Source organism: Oratosquilla oratoria, chromosome 7 (assembly GCF_046742065.1).
Source record: "Oratosquilla oratoria isolate Oo_2021 chromosome 7, ASM4674206v1, whole genome shotgun sequence".
Taxonomy (NCBI): domain Eukaryota; kingdom Metazoa; phylum Arthropoda; class Malacostraca; order Stomatopoda; family Squillidae; genus Oratosquilla; species Oratosquilla oratoria.
In genome coordinates this window covers 34,667,692-34,690,055 of record NC_134783.1, presented here as the reverse complement: position 1 = coordinate 34,690,055, position 22,364 = coordinate 34,667,692, and the positions used below count along the sequence as shown (strand labels likewise).

The 22,364-nt window shown below is 37.4% G+C and overlaps 1 protein-coding gene across 4 annotated transcripts in view; it reads right to left on the bottom strand.

Annotated features, from left to right (window-relative positions):
- Scm (Polycomb protein Scm) overlaps nt 1-20,632 on the bottom strand; it is a 48,909-nt gene extending 28,277 nt beyond the window's left edge. Inside the window, exons 1-5 of one of the 4 annotated variants that reach the window (XM_076187934.1) lie at nt 20,603-20,632; nt 16,653-16,720; nt 9,956-10,104; nt 9,499-9,745; nt 9,033-9,148 (exon numbers count right to left, since the gene is read on the bottom strand). In XM_076187934.1, the coding sequence (XP_076044049.1) occupies nt 9,033-9,148; nt 9,499-9,745; nt 9,956-10,104; nt 16,653-16,671 (531 nt within the window). In that variant the 5' untranslated portion in view covers nt 16,672-16,720; nt 20,603-20,632. Of the gene's footprint in view, nt 1-9,032; nt 9,149-9,498; nt 9,746-9,955; nt 10,105-16,652; nt 16,721-20,131; nt 20,506-20,573 lie in introns of those variants that run through there. The other 3 variants (XM_076187936.1, XM_076187938.1, XM_076187937.1) reach the window with 3 other exon arrangements.
- Nucleotides 20,633-22,364: the final 1,732 nt, after the last annotated feature.

Here is a 22,364-nt window from a genome sequence, read left to right as displayed (position 1 = left end):
TCCATATACAACCATTCTCCATTCACCCGTCTTCTGACCTCTCCCGTCCTTCCTCAACAGACATTCCCCTCTTCCCCAAAGCCCCCTTCACCCCATCCATCCACTTCATCCTAGGATGTCCCCTCATGTTCACTCCCTCTACATCTGCCTTCCACACCTCTTTTACTAGTCTTTCTTCACTCATTCTTTCCATGTGTCCAAACCATCCTAATATTCTTTCATCAACCCTATCTCCCAGCTCCTTTTCCACCCCCGTTCTCCTCCTCACCTCCTCATTTCTCACTCTATCTAGCCTAGTAACCCCCATCATACTTCTCAGACACCTCATCTCAAACACATTCAAACTCCTTCTCTCTTCTTCTCTTATGTTCCATGTTTCTGCCCCATACAGTGCTGTTGGCACAATCACTCCTTCATACAGTCTCCTCTTAGCATCCATTCCCAAATGTCTATTCCTCATTACACTCTTTAATCCACCAAGGCATTTACTCGCTTCTCTCAATCTACATTCTACCTCCACTTTCACTCCACCTTTCCCTGCCACATTTGCACCCAAGTATCTAAAACTATCCACTTCCTCCAGTCGCTCTCCCTTAATGCTCACTTCCAGATTACTGCCACTTTCACCCCTTGTACATCTCATCACCTTACTTTTACCCACATTTATCTTTAGATTTCTTCTATCACATACTCTCCCAAACTCTGCCACCAACTTACTCAATCCCTCCTCCGATCCTGCCACAAGCGCAGTGTCGTCCGCAAACAACAGCTGGCTCACCTCCCACTTTTCTCCATTTTCTTTAACCATCTCCAATCCCTTGCCCACTACCCTTGCATTTACCTCTCGCACTACCCCATCCATGTATAAGTTGAACAGCCAGGGCGACATAACGCATCCTTGACGAAGTCCCACCTTTACCTCGAACCACTCACTCTCTCCATTTCCAATCCTGACACAAGCTCTACTACTCTCATAAAAACTCTTGACAGCTCCCAGAAGCTTTCCTCCTATCCCGTATATCTGCATAACCTCCCACAGTGCCTTCCTGTCTACCCTATCATAAGCCTTTTCCAGATCCATAAAAGCCCAAAAAAACATCCTTCCCCTTTCCTATAGCTTTCTCACATATCTGTCTTACCACAAAGATCTGATCTACACAACCTCTACCTGTCCTAAATCCACACTGTTCCTCACCAATTACTCCTTCTGTTCCTCTCCTAATCCTCTCAATCAAGATCCTCCCATAAGCCTTCCCAACTACACTTAACAAGCTAATCCCTCTGAAACTACTACATTCACACTTGTCCCCTTTTCCCTTGTAAAGCGGAACTATACAGGCACTCCTCCAGTCCTCCGGCACTCTACCCTCTCTCCAACAAACATTAAATAACCTCACCAACCAGTCCACCTTCACTGTACCTCCCTTTTTCAGACATTCCGCATGGCATCCATCCAGACCAGGTGCCTTACCTGCTTTCATCATCTTAACAACTGCCTTCACCTCATCCTTCCTTATTTCTCCTCCATTCTCCTCATTCATCACTCTCATTTTCTTCGCACTTCCCACTGCAGCAATCTTTCCTTCCCTATCCTCCTTCACATTTAGCAACTCCCTAAAATATTCTGCCCATCTTCCCCTTACTGCCTTCTCTTCCACTATCATCTCTCCATCCGCACCTTTTACCTTTTCTTCTCTACTTGATTCGCCTCCTCTTCCTCTCTTAATTTCTTTCCAAAACAGTCAGACAAAATACATAAAACATAATCTCAAGCACTCATCTGCCTGTGGCCCTGATAACATAAGTAACATCCACCTAAAACACATTGGACCAAAAGGTATACACGCACTCACAAACATTGCAAACAACAGCTATTCACACAACAATATACCCGACATCTGGAAGCATGGTAAAATAATCACCATTCCAAAACCGAACAAAGACCCAACAATCCCAACATCGCACCGCCCAATCACACTTCTCTGCACCCTCTCTAAAGTCATTGAACGCCTAATACTTCAACTTGTCACACCACATATTCCCCTTGCTGACTCACAACACGGTTTTAGGCCACTACACTCCACAAACACTTTTCTGATAAACCTCACACAAAGAATTTTAGATGGCATCAATTCAGATAGGCCCCACCACAGAACACTTCTTATAACATCAGACATTAGTAAAGCTTTTGATGCTATCCCCCACCACAACCTAACAAATAAAATATATAACACAGACATGCACAATAACACCAAAAGATGGCTGGCCAATTATCTGGCAGGTAGGAATGCTTACATGTCATATAATGGCCAATCATGGTACATCAGAAACATTAAGAATGGAGTACCACAGGGCTCTGTTCTATCCCCCACGCTCTTTAATCTACACATGCATGACTTACCCGCACCAGACACCTCAGAAATACAAATCTCTTCCTACGCAGACGACATAACAATCACATGCACACATCGTAACACAGACAAAGCTGCAGAAATAATCCAGCCATTCCTTGATACACTCAACACATGGTTCATCACAAACAGACTCAAAATAGCTCCAACCAAATCTACAGCAACACTTCTCACCAACTGGACTAAAGAACACAAATACATACCTTATCTCTACATCAACAACACTAATACCACACACAAACACACCGAAAATTCTTGGTGTAACATACGATACATCCATGTCTTTCAAACAACACATCACAAACATAAAAAACAAATGCACACCTAGACTTAACGCACTTAAGTCAATCACTGGAACAACATTTGGACAAAACAAAGAAACTAATACAACAATATACAAACAATGCATACGCTCAGTGATGAATTGTGCGAGTCCTGCATGGGCTCCTAATCTCAGTGAGACACACCACAACACCCTTCAAATCATACAAAACAAAGCCCTAAAAACAATTACAGGCTGCACAAATACAACACCTACAGACCATTTACACCATGAAACAAAAGTCCTCAAGGTCAAGGACCACCTCGACATGAGAGGCACACAAACACTTGCTGCAGCCACCACAAACACATCACACCCACTACACTACATAGCAGAACACCCACACACACTAAGAAACATTAAAACAACACCCAAAGACCTTTATCACACACAGATACCCTCTTCTCTTCCTCCACAACCACCAAATACCAGCCTCCAGAAACATATTCATAATCATATCACTCACCGCTCCATTACCACACTGAAAGACAACACATTGCTGCATGCCAAACCCCCTAACATCCACCCTTCTGAATCCTCTCTCCCACGAAAGGACAGAGTCCAATTGGCCAGACTGCAGTGCGCCCACCACCCAGCACTTCTAAGCTACCAGAAGAGGCTGGATGACCGCATTGTGAACAGCTGCCCAGGATGTAACACTTCACCCCATACAACACATAATGGAAGACTGCATTATACACAATCATGCACGCAAACAACACAACATACACTCTATAAAGGATTTGTGGGAAAACCCAGTTTTGGCTGTGGCATTCCTTGGGGAGACGGGACTGCTCGGACACAGTCTAGGGAACGACAACAACAACAACAACAGCAGAGCCACCCCCTTCCTACTCACCCACTCATCTTTCTTAACACCCTCCCTAACTCAAACTTGCCCCTCCCCTCCAACCTAAGCTTCCCTTAACACTAATACATCATTTCCACAAACTGCAAACATTTCTTTTACTCTCATCTGTACCATAACTAAACCCTTTTTATGACCCAATTACTAGGATTCTGGCTGGAGTTCTCCCAGACCCTTTTATGCCTTGATATGAGGATGCTGGTGTTGGCATCTCGATTACAGTATTTTGTAGTTGTAGCCGAGTGACCCCATATTCTGTAAACTGGCTTGATCATATTTTCTGTGGTTATTAATATCCAGAGTGAAAGAGAATGAGTACTACAGCTATAACTTTATATTTTTATAATGTGAGTATTGTGGTGCATCATTGAATCATTATACATCATGGAGCTGAAGCTGCCTGCGAGAATTTGACTCATACTGAAGAGGTTAAGAGCCTTTTCTTCCATTCTTTCTTTTCTTCTTTCTTTCCTTTTCTTCCCTCCTTTTCCTTTCTTCCCTTTTCTTTTTGTCCTTTTCTTCCCTTCTTTATTTTCTTTTATTCCCTTCTTTCTTTCTTTTCTCTTTTTCCCCCCATCCAGTTGGTTTAGCTTATGTAACTTCTTTTGTTCCAGTTTTGTATTAACCGGATTTCCTATTTTTGCTTTTTCCAAATTACATTATACTACATTTTTTAATGTTGAAATTCGCTTTGTTCTTTTTACTCCAATTCCAGACTTTGTCCAAATCTCCCTGAAAAGATTTGCAGTCTTCTTCATTACTCACTCTCTTCAATAGTTTTGCATCATCTGCAAAGAAGTTTATATAGCATTTAATTCCTTCATTCATGTCGTTTATAGAAATAGCAAACATTATTGGAGTCTTATATATTGGTATAACATTAGTATTTTTCCAGTCTTGTGGTACTTTTCCTTCTTTGAGTGAGAAGTCAATTATCTTGTATATTTTGTCTGAGAGTTTCTGCATTCTTTTAATATCCAGTTCGCTATTCTGTCTGGCCCATGTGACTTTCTGACATCATGTTTCTTTATTTGGTCCCTTATTTCTTTCTGTGTCACCATATTTTTTTCATCTAAAGGGGATCCTACCTGGTGACTATCATCCCACAATTGTGAGCTTTCAATTGTAAAAACAGACTTAAAGTGTCTGGTCATTACTTCAGCCATTTCTACATCTTCGGTGTATTCTTGATTTCCTTCACACAGTTTTATTATTTCGTGTTTGTCTTTTAGTTTGTCATTTACATATCTGTAAAATAGTTTTGGTTGATCTTTGCATTTTGCTATTATATCTTTTTCATAGTTTCTTTTTTCCTCTCTTTGTATGTCTTTGTATTCATTTCTCAGTTTAATGTATGTTTGCCATTTAATCTATTTTTTGTCTCTTTTCCAAGCTTCTATCTTTAGCATTGCTACATTTTTTATTATACCAGCACTTTATGTACTCCCTTTTCTGTTTCTCAGATGAGAGGAAGGGTGGGAGGGGTGTGGAGTGTATTTAGGGATGAAATGGGTGGGAGTGTTTTTATGCCTTTCCCTTTTTGGCTACCTCCCTTGGAAGGGGGAAAAGCCTTGGTATATGTATGTATGTATGTACTTAGGCAGGCACATATTTATCTGTTCCCTCTTTATATATTTCTTTGAAAATTTTCCATTTCTCTTCCGTCTTGGTTTCATCATTTGCAAATTTTTCCCAACAGGCATTTTGATTTTTTCCCCCCTAAGTTTTACAAAGCCCTCTGTGAGGGGCACCATCCTAGCTTCCCGATAGGGGTGTGTGTGTGACGTTAAACCATATCATCATCACAAAATCAGTTTTGTTGTACATCAATCTTCCTTCTCTATGTTTCTTGTTCCTTCTTACCATAGTTTGTTCCTTAAATTAGATCTCTATTAGTATGTGGTCACTCTTTCCAATTGGTGTTTTATAGTTTATTTCTTCCACTCTTTCTGGTTCAGAGGTGAATATCAAATCTAGTCTTGATGGTTCTTCCTTTTGTCTAAATCTAGTATTTTCTTTAACCCATTGTATCAATGTGTAATCTATGGTCATATCCAGTAGGACATTTCCGAGTTCGTCTCCATCTCCCACTGTCAATTCTTCCCAATTTATTTCCTTTGCGTTAAAGTCACCCATAATGACTATTTTTCTCTATATTTCAGTGTCTGGGTTGGATGGTTTAAGATACTTGGGTGAGAATGTGGCAGGAAACAGAGGAGTGGAAGTGGAGGTAGAATGTAGATTGAGAGACAAAAAGAAACCAAATAACTATAGGCCTATAAGTTTGACTTCAATCGTAGGAAAAATAATGGAAACTATCATCAGGGGTGAAAAAGGATTTGGGAGAGAGGGTTGATGAAAGAATATTAGGATGGTTTGGACACATGGAAAGAATGAGTGAAGAAAGACTAGTAAAAGAGGTATGGAAGGCAGATGTGGAGGGAGTGAACATGAGGGGACGTCCTAGGATGAGGTGGATGGATGGGGTGAAGGGGGCTTTGGGGAAGAGGGGAATGTCTGTTGAGGAAGGAAGGGAGAGGACGGAAGACAGAGGTGAGTGGAGAATGGTTGTATATGGATGATGTTGTGACTGCATCAGGAGGAATGGGCGGGGGGGGGGTGGGGGGCGGGCCCCCCCGTAGTATGTGTGAGTAAATTTTGACGCAGCCCGAAGGGATTTCTCCCCGTCCTCTCCTTATATGCAAAGGGGGACGGAGAGGGGGGGTCGCCGATTAAATGAAGCGGCCTTGCTGTGGATGTACTGTGTCTTGCGACACTGCTTCTGACCCTGGGGGGTGGGGGGGGTGCTGGGATGACCCGTCATCCTGGTGGTGCTCAGATGAGAGGAAGGGTGGGAGGGGTGTGGAGTGTATTTGGGGATGAAATGGGTGGGAGTGTTTTTATGCCTTTCCCTTTTTGGCTACCTCCCTTGGAAGGGGGAAAAAGCCTTGGTATATGTATGTATGTATCATCAGAGATGCTATCGAACATCATTTAGAAAGTAACCGTTTGATAAATGATAGCCAGCATGGTTTCAGACGGAAACATTCTTGCGTGACTAACTTACTCGAATTCTACAACACAGTTATCTCGAATTATGACAAAAGAAACAATATAGATTTAATATATCTAGACTTTGCAAAAGCTTTTGATACCGTCCCACACGAAAGACTACTTACTAAACTAGCTTTGCATGGAATAAGTGGTAGCCTATTAGGTTGGACTAGTAATTGGTTGAATGGTCGAAAACAGAGAGTTGTTTTAAATGGAAAAACTTCTGGATGGAAAAGTGTTGCAAGTGGAGTTCCTCAGGGTTCCGTTCTTGGGCCACTTCTATTCATAGTATATATAAATGATATAGACCATGGACTAAAATCTACTATTTCCAAATTTGCTGATGATACAAAACTGTGCGGAGTGGCAAATGATCACTCAAACCAATTAGATATTCAAGAAGATTTAGATCAATTACAGCAATGGTCTGAAAAGTGGCTAATGAAATATAACACAAGTAAATGCAAGGTAATGCACATAGGTAAAAATAACAGTAAGTACGATTACAAGTTATTTGGAAATTCGTTAACAAAAGTGGATAGTGAAAAAGATCTCGGCGATTATCAGTAACGACCTCAAATCATCCAAGCAGTGTATTTCAGCCTCTGAGAAAGCAAATAAGATTCTGGGACTGATTGCGCGATCTTTTGATTTCAAAAGTCCATCACTCATTAACAAGCTATATAAATCGTTAGTTCGTCCACATTTGGAATATGCTGTTTCCGTATGGTCACCGAATCTCATTAAAAGACATTGACAGACTGGAAAAAGTACAACGGCGAGCCACAAAACTGATTCCAAATATCAAAAATAAATCATACGAAAATCGACTAAAGCACATGAATCTGTTTTCCCTAAAAAAGCGTAGACTCAGAGGTGACTTGATACAGGTCTAAAATTTTTTAAAGGGAATTGACAACATCAAAAGTGACAAAATTTTCACATTGAATGAGAATCAGACAAGAAACAATGGTCTCAAACTGTCCGGAAATAGATTCAATTTGGAAGTAGGTAGAAACAACTTTGCCAACCGTGTAGTTAATGAATGGAATAAAACTTCCTGCACAGGTAGTGCAATGTAGTTCAGTTCAAAGCTTTAAGAATCATTTAGATAAATACTTAAGTAAGATGCTGTAATGATTATAATTTATCTTATATTATTTGTTTTTGTTTTGTTATCATTTGTCTGTCTGATTTTAATTTATTATTAGTTATATGTTAATTTATTATTTACTATTTACCTGTTTGTTTATCATTTTAACTATACCTATGCATTTATTTATGTATTTTATTTGTTATTTACATTATTATAGTTTTTATTTATTATTTTATTACTAATATGATTTTTTTTTTTTTTTTTTTTTTGCATCCGACCTAGATATGGATCAAAAGGTCTCCTGTCGGCATGCTCCGCCTTTGTAATCCTTTGTAAATGCCTTGGGGGATTAAAATGTGTAATGAGAAATAAACATTTGGAGATAGATGCTAAGAGGAGATTATATGGAGGAGTGATTGAGCCAAAAGCACTGTATGGGACAGAAACATGGAACATATGAGAGGAAGAGAGAAATTTGAATGTGTTTGAGATGAGGTGCCTGCCTGAGAAGTATGATAGGGGTTACTAGGCTGGATAGAGTGAGAAATGAGGAGTGAGGAGAACAGGGGTGGAAAGGGAGTTGGGAGATAGGTTTGATGAAAGTATTGGGACGGTTTGGACACATGGAAAGAATGAGTGAAGAAAGATTAGTAAGATGTGTGGAAGGCAGAGGCAGAAGGAGTGAACATGAAGGGGCAACCACAGATGAGATGGATAAATGGGGTAAAAGGGGTAATGGGAAAGAGGGGCATCTCTGTTGAGGAAGGATGGGAGAAGACTGAAGATGGGGGTGAATGGAGAATGGTTATGTATGGGTAATGCTGTGATGCATGAAAGGGAGTGGGTGGGGGATGGGGAGTGAAGGTGTGAAAAAATAATTTGATGCAGCCCGAAGGGATTTCCCCCCATCTCTTTTTCTGCATGAGGTGACCTTGCTGTGGATGTGCTGTGTCTTGCGACACGTTTCTGACCCAGGGCAGTAGGCAAGATGTAGGGATGACCTGTCATCCAGGAGGAGCCAAGATAAAAGGGAGAGAGTGGGATGAATGGGAGTGGAGTATGTGGGGATAAACTAGGTGGGAGTGGATTTTATGACTTTGTTTTTTGGCTACCTCCCTTGTAAGGGGGAAAGAGCCTTTGGTATATGTATGTAGATATGTTCTGTTCAAGAATAAACTTGGTCTTTTCTACCAACCTTAATAAAAGAATTCAAGAAATTCTTGTACCTAGATATGAAGAATTTAACAATCAAATTGATTCAAGTCCTTAATGCTAACATACCTGCTTGAAGCACTTTGCAGGTGCAGGGGTGGCACCACTTTCTTCTAAATAATCTTCCCAATTGAATTCTGCAGCTGCCTCTATTTGTGCCAATACTGCTGCACTAAGCCCACGGCCTATGAAGAAACATAAATTATATGAACATCATATGTAACTGACTTGGCTACCTCCCTTGTATGGAGGAAAAAGCCCTTAGTTATAGATAGGGATTATGGTGTAAGCAAAAATAATTCATAGAAGTTGTTCTTGAGACTTTTTCATGATCCCCCAATACATAGGACACAGAACTCCTTGTCCTATAATGCTCCACACTAACAATCCCTAAACAACAACACAATATCTTTTCTGGGTGACTTGTGGACCTGTCTGTAGGTCACTGTTGGTTACTTCAAGGCCACGGGTCTTCTACAGATGAGAACAGGAGCAATAGTTTGATTGATCAATAACTCAAACTATGATCACTTACCTTTCTTGACAGTAAGTTCAGCGAGACCCTTTGTGCTATCACCAGGTGAAGCTCCATTGGCCCCAACAGCTGAAGGGGAATGGTTCGTTACCGAAGGAGATGCAAGTTCCGATGCTTCCCTTTCCTTTTCCTTTTCCACCCAAGCTTTGAGACAAGCACTACTGCAAACTTCTTTCCTCTTGCCTGGGCCATTCTCATACTTCACAGGAGTTGATCGAATCACATTCTCACAATTGGCACATGTGCCCTTTGTTATGAAATACAAAAAATTATTTACAATTTAGATAGCCAATTACAAATTATTCATAATCTAATATATGGTTACACAAGACATATTTTCAAGGACACATGCTAAAACTATATACAAATCCAAAACTAAATATGACAGTTGGACCTCACATGAGTAGCTCTTTCCCTGCATATCACAATTGGACAATTACAACGAGCAAATACACACCTTCATGAGAGCTTTTCTATATTCTGAGAGACATGTTTCTGAGCAAAATTCTCTTTTGCCTGAGCTTGTAGGAAACACATATTTCAGCTGAGACTTAACCTCGGAACACCAGGTACAAGTTCGAGGATTCTTTGGAGGACGTCCAGGGCCTACATAAAAGGTGAAAAGATAAAATGAAAAGTACATGGATTTCCATACCTTAGCAGTTTTTTAACATTTTAAAATTACAGTAATCCTTTGAGGACAATGGATGATACTGTTTAAAAGAATGTTCATATCTGCTTCATACATGAATGGAAGGAAGGGGAGGGGGTGTCATTGCATGGTAAATAAGTGGGGTTAAAACCAACTTTGGCTATTGGGTTCTACTGTGGAAGAACTCAGCCCTGCTGTACCGTTTTTGACCAAAGCATTGACACACACCATGGTGATCCATTATCATTGTGGCGCAGATTTGAGAGGGGGTGACTGAATGGGTTATCATTTGTTCCTGATGTGGGTGGGTACTTTGATTTAATCTACGCCAAATATGAATTTATGGTGTGTAGGAACAGAACTTTGTCATAATTCGAGGGCCCCCTGTACAGTAGAAATTCAATTTATTTAACTAATTTAGCCAAGGGAGGGTTTGCTAAATAATTTTAGTTCAATTGAGTGTTCATTATTGACACCCTATTTAATGGAATTTTCCACTATATTGAGTCTTTCTGCTAAATACCAGTGGGCATTAGCATAAGATAATAGATATGGTGTAGTCTGGTGACCATGTTTCTACTAAACTGGGCTATTCCATTATTGGTTTTACACTGAATAACAGAACATGCTGGGTTTAAAGGAATTATGTTCGCTAATTCGAGCTTTCTGTTATTGACTTTAATTTCTGATTAGGTTTCTGCTACTTAAGGGTTCAGTAAACTGGGCCTCTACTATATTTATGTCATGAGTTCATCTTTGTGTTGTGTAATCAGTGATTATGGGTTATGTAGACTGTGGTTTCAGTTTATTTTTTTGGATTAAAGCTATGTGTATGTTGTACTGTACTTATGTACAGGCTCAAACAACACTGTGAATTTATGGTACATTTTATGTGTATCAGTAGCATGTTTGGGGTATGTTATTGTGTTGGTGTGTTCTTGGATGCACCAGTTGTATGACAGAGCTCCAATTCTGTGTATTGGTATTTCTATATTTTATCTTGTACAGCGTCGGAGCCAAAAAAAATTTTTTATTGCTTGAAGCAACTCAAAATGATGTAAAACCAATAAATCTTGCTTACTTTGATTCACCTTAGCCTAGAAGTGGAGAAACTGGGTCGTTTTTTTCGAGATATGCATGCGAAAGTTTGATAGAACATCTGTAGAGTTTCTTTTGCTTCTCACGCAGGTTGAACGAGGTCATGTTTTTTGGGGAAGCTTCATTATAATTTCAGAGAGTGGAGGAATTTTACATTTATGATGTTTCAAATCAATGTGCAGTCACCCATAATAGTCTGACACTTATGGAAACGTGTTTATAAATAGTTTTTGTGGATTTTTTGGCAAATATTTATAACTTTGTTAAGTGGTAAATTGATTTTTTTTTTTTTTATAATTTCATGGAGGATGGGTGATTGTGGTGTTTCTTATTGTTTTGGTAAATGTTCTAGTAAGTATCCATCACACCATTATTGTCCGGCCACATTTTGTATTACGCATTTATTACGAAAATTGGCAGTTATATATGTCTGAATACATACCAAATGGCACCTACCTAACTGTTGAAGTACAACTTAACCTCCTCATACTTCATTTCGTACACCAAAGTCGCTTAAATCACGTCCTAAAGGGCGATTTTTATACCCCAAGTTACCCCCGAAAAATTGCTGCCAGTTTTTCCAATAAAAAATTTTGGGTGTTTTTTTTTATAGTCAATGGATAGGGCTACTTGGTCATTACCACAGATTTGACTCTTGACATAATGCCTATTTTTTGGTGAATTTTTTAATTTGCGGCATACAATGTATGCCGCTGACGCTGTAGGGGTTAAGCACCGATTCTCTTTCATACAGTTATGTTCAACTCGCTATACACCTAGGTCTCTTAATACAACACTTGCCAAGTGGCTCAGGACATAAAACATACTTCAGGAATTGACCCTGATCACAAAACAGCACCAATTCTCAAAGTGGGTTCATGTCCTGGACCCAAACATGTGCAGAAGTGGTGGTTGGCAAGTGCTGGATTAAGAGACCTAGATATATATATATATATATATGTTGAGACATTCTGACAGGTTGACGTAAGCGGAATAGGAAACACAGGAGTCTTAGTCTTGAGTTTATTCCTGACTAGTTTCGCAGGTTTCAGGCATACCTGCGAAACTAGTCAGGAATAAACTCAAGACTAAGACTCCTGTGTTTCCTATTCCGTTTACGTCATATATATATATATATATATATATATATATATATATATATGTGTGTGTGTGTACTTTCCCACATTTGTGTACTTCCAATTGTGCAGGTTGACATTCAAATATCCGGCAACCTCGGGACCTGAGGACTGCCGGATTTTTGAAGTTAATAATTTTGTATGGTGTACCCCATATTTATCTAAAGAAAATTATCACCTGTACAGTCCTTTAATGGAAAAAATAAACACTAAGTGAAAAGCAAATGAAATTTTATTATTCACGAACTAAATAAAATACAGTAAAGATAGTTATACAGAATTTTAATTCAATTTTAATAAAACATATAAAACCGATCCTCCGAAGAATATTAATTAAAATAAATAAAATACTCTGTACTATACTTCTTAGGAAAGAAGCAGATGGGCTTTTTACACAATGTCGTAAGTTTCACAAATTGTTCGCACAGACACATTGTTACTAAGTTTTTTTTTAATATTTTCATTTTCTCTGCGATCGATAACGCATGATGTTTGCGTTTTATGCCACCTTTCTTCTTTGTTGATTCCATATTGGGGCTATACAACAAATAAATGCTATAATGAGGAGAATAATGAGAAAAATGAGCAGGATTACTTGTTAGCAGGTGGAAGCATGAACCAACAGCTGATACTGGCATAAGCGGCAGCTCCAGAAAACAGTGGCGCACCAACGCAGGAAATATGAAAATGCGCTCCATAAAATCTGTCCCGGATTTCTGAAGGTTCCGGATTTATGGTTGTCGGATTTTTGAATGTCAACCTGTACTATCATAGTGGAGATGAGTTGAACGCTAAAATTTCATGTATGTGTATGTAACTCGAGCATACAAATGTATAAAGAAAAATTGCGCTCAATTTATATCTCTCTTGATAGCCCAGTTGGTAAGTCATTGCCGCACTTGTAATGAGGATGCTGGGGTTCGAGTCCTTGGCAGTACCACATTTCAATTTCTGCAAGTCAGCCTTGATGGCTTAGAATTAAAGTGCATTGTGGTAGTTTAAAATATATATATATTTCAGGGACATAGGTTTTCTCTCAATCAAAACTGATTGAAATCAACTGCGCTGGCTGCTTTGACTTTAAGGTAGGTAATCTTGATCTTTTGGAATATCTTGTTATTTGTAGATATATACACATACATATATACTGTAGGATACTGCAGCAGGATCTTAATTAACATTTGCATGGTCAGAGAAATGGGAAATAGATTTCAATATCTCAAAGTACAGTGTGTTAAATTTAGGATTACACAAGCCAGCTAACACGTATAGATTAGATAATGCCATATTAAGAGAAAGTAAAATGTGAAATGGACTTAGTAGTGTTAGCGAGTCTCAACCTTAAATCCAGGAAATAACACATCAGTACCAAGAATAGGGCTAACAGGGCATAAGGATTTATTGCTATATTAAGGTGTGAGGGAGTAAGTGTGAATGCAGCCCGAAGGGATTTCTCCCAATCTTCTCTTTTTCTGCACGAGGGGACGGAGAGGGGGGGGTTCGCCGAGTAAAGGAAGCAGCCTTGCTGTGGATGTGCTGTGTCTTGCTGCATTGCTTCTGACCCAAGGCAGTGGGTGAGATGCAGGGATGATACAGGAGCCAAGAAGAGGGAGCAAGGGGTGATGAATGGGAATGGAGTATGTGGGGATGACATGGGTGGGAGAAGATTCATGCCTTTGACTTTGATTACTGCCCTTGTAAGGGGGGGAAAAAGCCCTTGGTATATTTACCTAGTTGTATTATATGGGAATGGGAACTATGCTCATAGTGACCTGTCTTTGTATTTTGCAACATCTAGTTTGTTCTTAAATTCTTGTATCAACACACTATTGTTTTTTCAAATTTGTTCCAGACATCCACCACCCTGTGTGAAAAACTTTTTTTTTTATCTTTTTGATAACTATCCTTTTTGAGTTTTTTCTTTTTTCTTTATGTCCCCTTGCTTTTCTTCTATCCTACTTTAACAAGTCTTCTCTGTCAAGGACTTCATGCCTTTCATGATTCTGTAAATGACCAACAGATCACCTCTTTCTCTTCTTTGTTCCATGGCTGGTAGTTCCAGTTTAGACAATCTTTGCTTGCATGTCAATTTTGAAAGTGTTGGGGCCCTCTCTGACGTTGCTCTTTGGATTCTTTCCATTTTCCTTGTATTTTTTTTTGTACTGCGTATCCATAGTGTTGTAGTGTACTCTCATCAGTGTAACTAGTATTTTTTTTTTTACCATTACTTCATCCAAATAATTAAAAGCCACCATTGTTGATCTTAGTAAATTGTAGGTTTCTCTGGCTATTTTGTTTATCTGCCTGTCTGGGGACATATCTTTGGTAATAACTTTTCCTATGTCCTTTTCAAGACCAACTCTCTTTACTTTCTTTGCACAAATTTTACATTGTCCTGAATTTTTTTTTTTTTACTTTTTCAAATTCCATTATACTACATTTCTTAATATTGAAGTTCACTTCCCATTTTTTACTCCATTCCCAGACCTTGTCCAGGTCTCTCTGTAGCAATTCACAATATTTCTCCGTACTTACTTTCTTTAGTAGTTTTGCATCTGCAAAGAAGTTCATGTAACATTCTACACCTTCATCCATGTCATTTACATATATAGTAAACATTATTGGGGTCAGTACTGAACCCTGTGGGACTCCACTTATCATTTCTTCCAAGTTGTTTTTATCTCTGAGCACCACTCTCATTTTTCTCCCATGCAAGAAATCTTTCATTTAAATAATTTTCCGTGTATACCTCCTGTTGGTTTTGAGTTTTCTTAATAGTATTTTGCGTGGTACTTTATCAAACACCTTTTGTAAGCCCAGGAAAGCACAGTCTGCCCATCCATCTTTTTCTTGTATTATGTCTATTAACCTTGAATAGAAAAAGATCAAATTTGTGGCACATGATCTTCCCAGTCTAAATCTCAATTGTTTCAGATTTAGTATATTGTTCTCTTCCAGATGGTCCATCTATTTTTGATGACTTTTTCACAAATTTTAGCTATTGTACTCATATGGGTTACCAGTCTATAGTTTGCTGGGTCTTCCTTGTCTTCCCCTTTATATATTGGCATGATATTAGCATTGTTTCAGTCTTGCGGTACCTTTCCTTCTTTGAGTGTGCAATCTATTATCTTAAATATTTTGTCTGTTAGTTCACCTATACATTTGTTTAGTATCCAGTTTGCAATTCCATCCAGGCCATGTGATTTCATCAAGGTTCATTATTTGGTCCCTTAGTTTTTTCTGTGTCACAATTATTTCTCTCATTGGGGGAGCTTTCTCCCCTTCCTTCATCCCATTTGTGTATGTTTTCTTTTGTGAATACAGATTTGATAAGGCAGATCTGCGTTTGTACATTAAGCTAAGTTTAATGAAGAAGTTTGTCAAAGGTATGGATAAAACTGGTGAAGGATTCAAATATTTGAAAAATATATTTCTCACAATAAGTGCCACCAAAATCAAAGAAGGTACTTTTGTAGGACTAAAGATTAGGGAACTGATATAAGACCAAAAGTTCAATGAAGTGTTTACTGATGTTGAAAAAGCTGCATAGCTATCATTCATTCAAGAAAGTTTGCATTTCTACTTCATACAAAAACCTGGGATACAACACGAGCCTATAAATCCACTTCTTGAACTTTCGCTTGACGCAGTCAATTGACGAGCATGGAGAGGTTTCACCAGGACATTTTGAATATGGAAACTCTGTACTATGGAAAGTGGAGCCCTTCTTTACTAGCTGATTACTGTTGAATATCTAGAAAAGACATTCCAGAAGCCAAATATGGCCAGAAAACTACAAAAGGTTATTGATACCTATTAAATTGACCATGTGAATGCTGCATCACAAAACTAATTACCACACTAATGTTTATATGAGACTACAAGTATATATGTAAAATATTACTAAAACTGTGAATTCAACCATGCAACATGTGTTGACCTTTGAATGAATGAACTTTACCTACTTGAACATACAACTATGCTTAACAACTCCTATGGTATTTATTTTTATTACGAGTACTAAATATTACTAAAACTGTGAATTCAACCATGCAACATGTGTTGACCTTTGAATGAATGAACTTTACCTACATGAACATACAACTATGCTCAACAACTCCTACAGTATTTATTTTTATTACGAGTACTTCCAACTATGAAAAACTAACTTCCTACAATAAAGGCTCTCAGTTTGGCATCATTATATACAATATTATAAACTTGTGATTAGTAAACTACACATTAATAGAAATTTTACAACTTACCTCTCCCCTGATGCGACATCTTTCCTGGTTTTCTATAATACAGTCATAGCCAAATTCAGCTCATCTGCCTGAAAGCAAATATCAATCCATGACTAAACAAGTTCTATCAAATATACCTACTTCATATACAAACAATCAAAAATCAATTGTTGCCTTGAGTTTTCCTAGGTGGAAAATCCACAGCTCCATAGTGGATGGCAATGGTCCTCAGAACCTCATGCAGATATATCTTGGCAGAAACATTGGACAGTTGTCTGTGTTGTTGTCAATATAGGACTGTTTCTATGTTACCAGATCAAAGTGGTAGGGAGAGGTGTGCAGTTGCTGGTTGTCAGCTCTCCATGTGTGAAAAAGTGTTAGAGATACAGCTGAAGTTGACAAAGAGAGATCTTGAGCCAAGTCAAAAGACCAAATGCCAGTCCCTCAGGGTTGCATCTCCCGATGGAGGTGAAGAGGTTGATGGGTTTTGAAAATGGGTGCACACACACACCGACTCCATGGTCCAGTAGTACTGTTTTCAACTAGTAATTTATCATTCTGAGTTTGAGTCTCGCCCAGGGCTGAAAAAGTATCACCATTCCTGCACTGCAAGCCTGCACTCCAACTCTGGTGGGCAAGGAGCCCAGTGTGCACGTGTGTGTGTGCATGTAAAGTCAAAGAAGTATCCATAGGTTGAGCCACAAATGAGCTATGAGCTCTACCAGAGGCTGTTGATCACAGGTTATGTGATCCAAGACCAAGATGAATCACACACTTACAGTGAAATCACATTTTCAAATCTGGCCAGACTTTTGTTTTGCCAACAAAATCTGCCCATATTATGAGTTTAAATGATACAGGAAACTAGAGACATCAGTGACAAATAGCTCAAAAGATTTTATATGTTTTTGCAGGTTAGAATTGATACAATTCAGTTATTACTGATTATAAAATAGCCTAATGTTATTATATATAAAAGATAAACAAATACAAAATATATAAAAATAAATTATATTTAACAAGGCCCATGGAGTGGCTGGTGAGGCACCAATTGTAGCCACAGGTGTACTAAAACTCAAATTCAAAATTGTGGAACACTGGTTTTTGCTGAACTTGAACTTAAACTCGACAAAGCAGATTGAACTACAGTACTGTTTTTTTTTTTTATAAGAATCTATTCACATAATCTTTTTATAATATATATATATTTTTATCATAGATTATCCACATTTCCAGTTGAAGCTGGTGTGAAGGTCCCAAGTAAACTCGAACTTGAACTCAAACACATAGGAAGATTGATTAAGCTCACAATTCATGCCTTTGGTTATATTCCCCATCAACAGATGATTTGATGAAAGCAATGGTTCTGAATTTTACCACATATCAAATATATGCTGTACGGTGCTTTCTGACTTCAAGTACTTGGTTATTAGTTCAATTATATCAGTAAATTGATAACACTCTAAACAGGACAAATTTTGATGGTTTGTTCTTCACATTAACCAATGTTTTTGCATCTTTAGCTCATATCAAAATGAAGAAAATCCAGCTAAATTTATGGTAAAACCAGTCTGTTTCTGGATATTTATGTCGCTTCTGGATACATTATCAAGCCAGATAATCAATTATGTGCACTCTCACAGCCATTTATATGAAGCCCCAACTCTCACACATGCCGTACTACTAATGTAAAAATTCCTCACTACATTTACTAGATTAAACTATTCCAGATATATAGAACATATTCTCTACTGACCCTATCATGCCTTAGTCAATGTAAGCTCAAAAATCTTTTCCTTTCACCATATACTTTTCACACAACTATCTTTCCCACAAAGATCATATTCTTACACACACTGCCCTTCTTTCTATTCCCTATAAGACACACTGAACAATCTGACCAGCCACTCCACCATAAACATTCCACTCTCTGGCAAATAGTTTTTTCCTAAAAAAATCTATAGTAGGAAACAAGGACTGTTGCCAGTAAAATCTATAGTAGGAAACAAGGACTGTTGCCAGTGACTATGGGGTATTGTCATCTCCTAGTTGTAATACAACAAGTTTCTTTTTGGTGTGAATTGTTTGGCAGGTTATCAAGGTTTGAATGGTATCTTAGTTAAAACTTTAGATTTCAATAATTTGAAATAGTATCAGACCCATGGTCAATAAATTCATCAAGAACTATGCAACAAAAACTCTTGAAAACCCAACCAACATTCGGTAGTACCTATACTAACCTTCCCTATAACAATTCAATATATATATATATTACAGAATCTAATCTAACCTAACCTTAGCTAAGCTAACAATCAATACTGGCTGTCCTTTTTTTCTATGAAAAAGAAAGAAATAAAGAAAAAAAAAAGTATGAATAAAAAAAATAGCATGTCATGCTACAGTTACCATATGGTGAAAACAGTAACTTCCTATGAACATACCAATGCCACTTTTTTGTCTTGGGAGTATGATGGAAGATATACAAATTTGTTTCATTTAATTGGCAAAGCATTATTCATAGCATCAGCAAACTTTTATTTTCACACACGTGAAACATGCATCCACTGCAATTACTACATAGGCAAGCACTAGGGAGGAAAAGTTCCAGTTTAATCATGTCTCTAAGTGTTATATAGAGTAAATATAAATATAGGTCACTTTATACCCTCAAATTTCTTCTGATGTTTTGACTTGCGTGCTACTGCCCTAAATTCCAGTACACTTTAGGTGGTTCTATTCACTCTTTCATTTTCAAACATTTTGAATTTCACCATACACACTTGGACTAATAATACTTGTTTGCAGCAATTTCCTATTTAAAGGGATTTCATTTAATGAATTAGATTTCTTTAGGTGCATAAAAGTAAAGTGAATTTTTGCATACGGGAATGGAAAATTTAAAATATTATATTTCTAGTATAATTGGTTCACTGACTTGGACATATTTGTTTCCAATTAAGTGAAAATTGATTAAAGCACCTTTTCTAACCAGTCTCGTACTCATGTTTATTATGGGGTCCAATGGAAAATTCAAACATGCAAAATTTTTCAACTTTCCATTCATTAACAAAAAAATATATATACATATAAACTTGTTCAATTTCATTCCACAATATCACCTGAATTCCAGTGAAATTTAAATTACCAATTATGTAATATGTAATTGCTACTCAGATTAATCTTACCTATGCCAAGTCTCACTCCATTGAAACAACAGTCAACACAGAAATTATGAATTTACTGTAAATTATAATTTCAAAATCATTGCAATGTTATTCACGAAATCCCTACTTTTAAATTTCAATATGACATGAACTACTGAGTGTATAATTTCATATAATTAACGAGTCTTTTAATAGTGTGCTCAGTTGAATTCACTGTTTATTTCATACGTATTTCCATATTCCTTACAAAACATTGCACTCTGCCGTAATACAAAATTTGGCTTCAATATGATTAAATATTGCAGCTGCTTATCATGTTAAAGATATTTACATTACCTTCCTGTTGTGTAGAATAACACGATGCAAACAACACTAGCTTCACTGTTGTCAACATTTGCAATACCAAACGAGAAACTCACGGTTTTCAAACTGGAGTGCAACCAATACAATACCCCTTTAAACAAAAGTTACCACCTTTGCTTTTAGTATCCTCTGAAGGATATGCCTTCCACCGAAACCATACTAAGTAATAAGTGCATCTTCATTACACCATTTACTTCTTAAATAACAACACTTTGATTTTGAAAAGAACGTTATTTAGGCCTACCCTTTTGATTCGCATTGTACCCCGATGGTACCCATACACCACACCATTTTCTTTCGGGATAGCTCGACTTGATTTACTATATTCACAGCTTATTAATTTTCTACACATATGCTACATTCACGTACACAGTAAACCAAACTATAGTATGATTACATTACAGTTATTGGTTACCTTCTTGAATAAAAACAACACCCACCCACCGCCATATTGTTATCCTTTTTCGCGTCTGATGCTATAAGTAAAAGAAAATGGGTTCAGTTCTCATGAAAGAAAACGATAAAACTTGTACACAAGTATTTTTATAAGGAACAACTACAAAAATTGTCCAAATTATTCAAAATATTGCATCTTTGCAAATATTGCGGTCAATTGGAATATTTTTTCGAATGAAAAATTAATACTCTATTTTTTCGTAATTTTTGCCATTAGTATTTGCTTACCGTATTCATTTGAAAGAGGTTAACATGGTCTACAGTCACACACAGTCGAAGAATTTGTTGTCAAGGGTGTGAAGATTAACAATGATAAGATAACTATGCGGATGATACAATTATTATCACGACTTCAACGATAAAGTTTTAAAAGCTCTTCTACACCACTGTTTTCATTAGTGAATACTACAGTCTCATTGTTAGCAGTAAGGCGAAATGCCTGGTTGTTTAAATATTAGATGCATTCCCAGAATTCCAAATGAAACAAGGACACATAATAGAACAAGTCAAATATTTTAATTACCTTCAGACGCAAGATGAAAAAAGAATCTTGTCGCAGAACATAACAAAAAACAAGATTACACAAATCTTCAACGACATAAAGTAATTATTATTATTCTCACTTGTCTTACTTGTCACATACTTACTAACTTAGGTGACTTAACATTAGTTTACTCAGATCTTTTGAATGGTCAAAGCTATTATTGATGTGAGACTTGTGACAAATGAAGAAGTCCTTACGCGAATGGGCAAATATTTTACCAACGATCAAAGGCAATTACAAATTCTCGGCCACATTGCCAGGAATTGAAAAGAAAAACTTGCAGACCTGATTTTATTTGGGAAAAGATCAAATGGACGAATATACCGAGGAAGACAACATCTGATTTTTTCTAATTGCTTTCATGATACGAAACTGGAATCAATGGCGGACTGTAGTTCGTCTAGGACTGAATCGGTGATGATACCAAAGTACTATCCTCCCTCGCCTGATCAAAGAATAAGCAAATGGATCCAAATATAATGACATTCTACATTACTCTTAATACCAGCTATGCGTCCAGGCACACAAATAACTTTTTTAAACCTCATTTTAGGACAGTGTCTATCAATCATAGGCGTTAACACATGGAACAAACTTGATAAAGAATTAAACAAAACAAAAAATCGATCAAATTTCAAATTCCGTTTCAAAAATTCATTTGCAAAATCATACTAATATTAATTAAACAGACCCAAAAACCAAGTATTGCTGCAATAATTAAAAAAGCTATTATACACAACTGAAATAAAGTATTTCTTGGCGCAGAGAGTAAATAAAATCATACTTGTTTTCAGGTGTTAATGAATCTCGTATTATCTTTCAACTTTGTTATGGTGCATAAATTTCAGATTTTGATAAATTCTGACCGATTTCTACCTATTTTGAAGTCCTAGATTTTCCTTTCAACTTCATTACTAATGTGTATTATGTGTATGGCAAATTGCTATGTGTTTCTCTTGCTGCTGCTGTTTCCTTTCGTTTCGTTCCAGGTGCATGTGCCGTGTAAGAAATAAGAATATAAAGCCTAGTGTAGGCCTTATGGTCTCTTGCAGTCTCCTTTATTCTTATGTTATGTTAACTACAAAGTAATGTCGTAACACATTAGTAAATTTCAACAAAAAACCACAGTGTTGGATAAGAAGAAATGAAATAAATAGATTCCATATATTTCGATCGAATACAAAGTATTCCACTGAAGAGGATCAC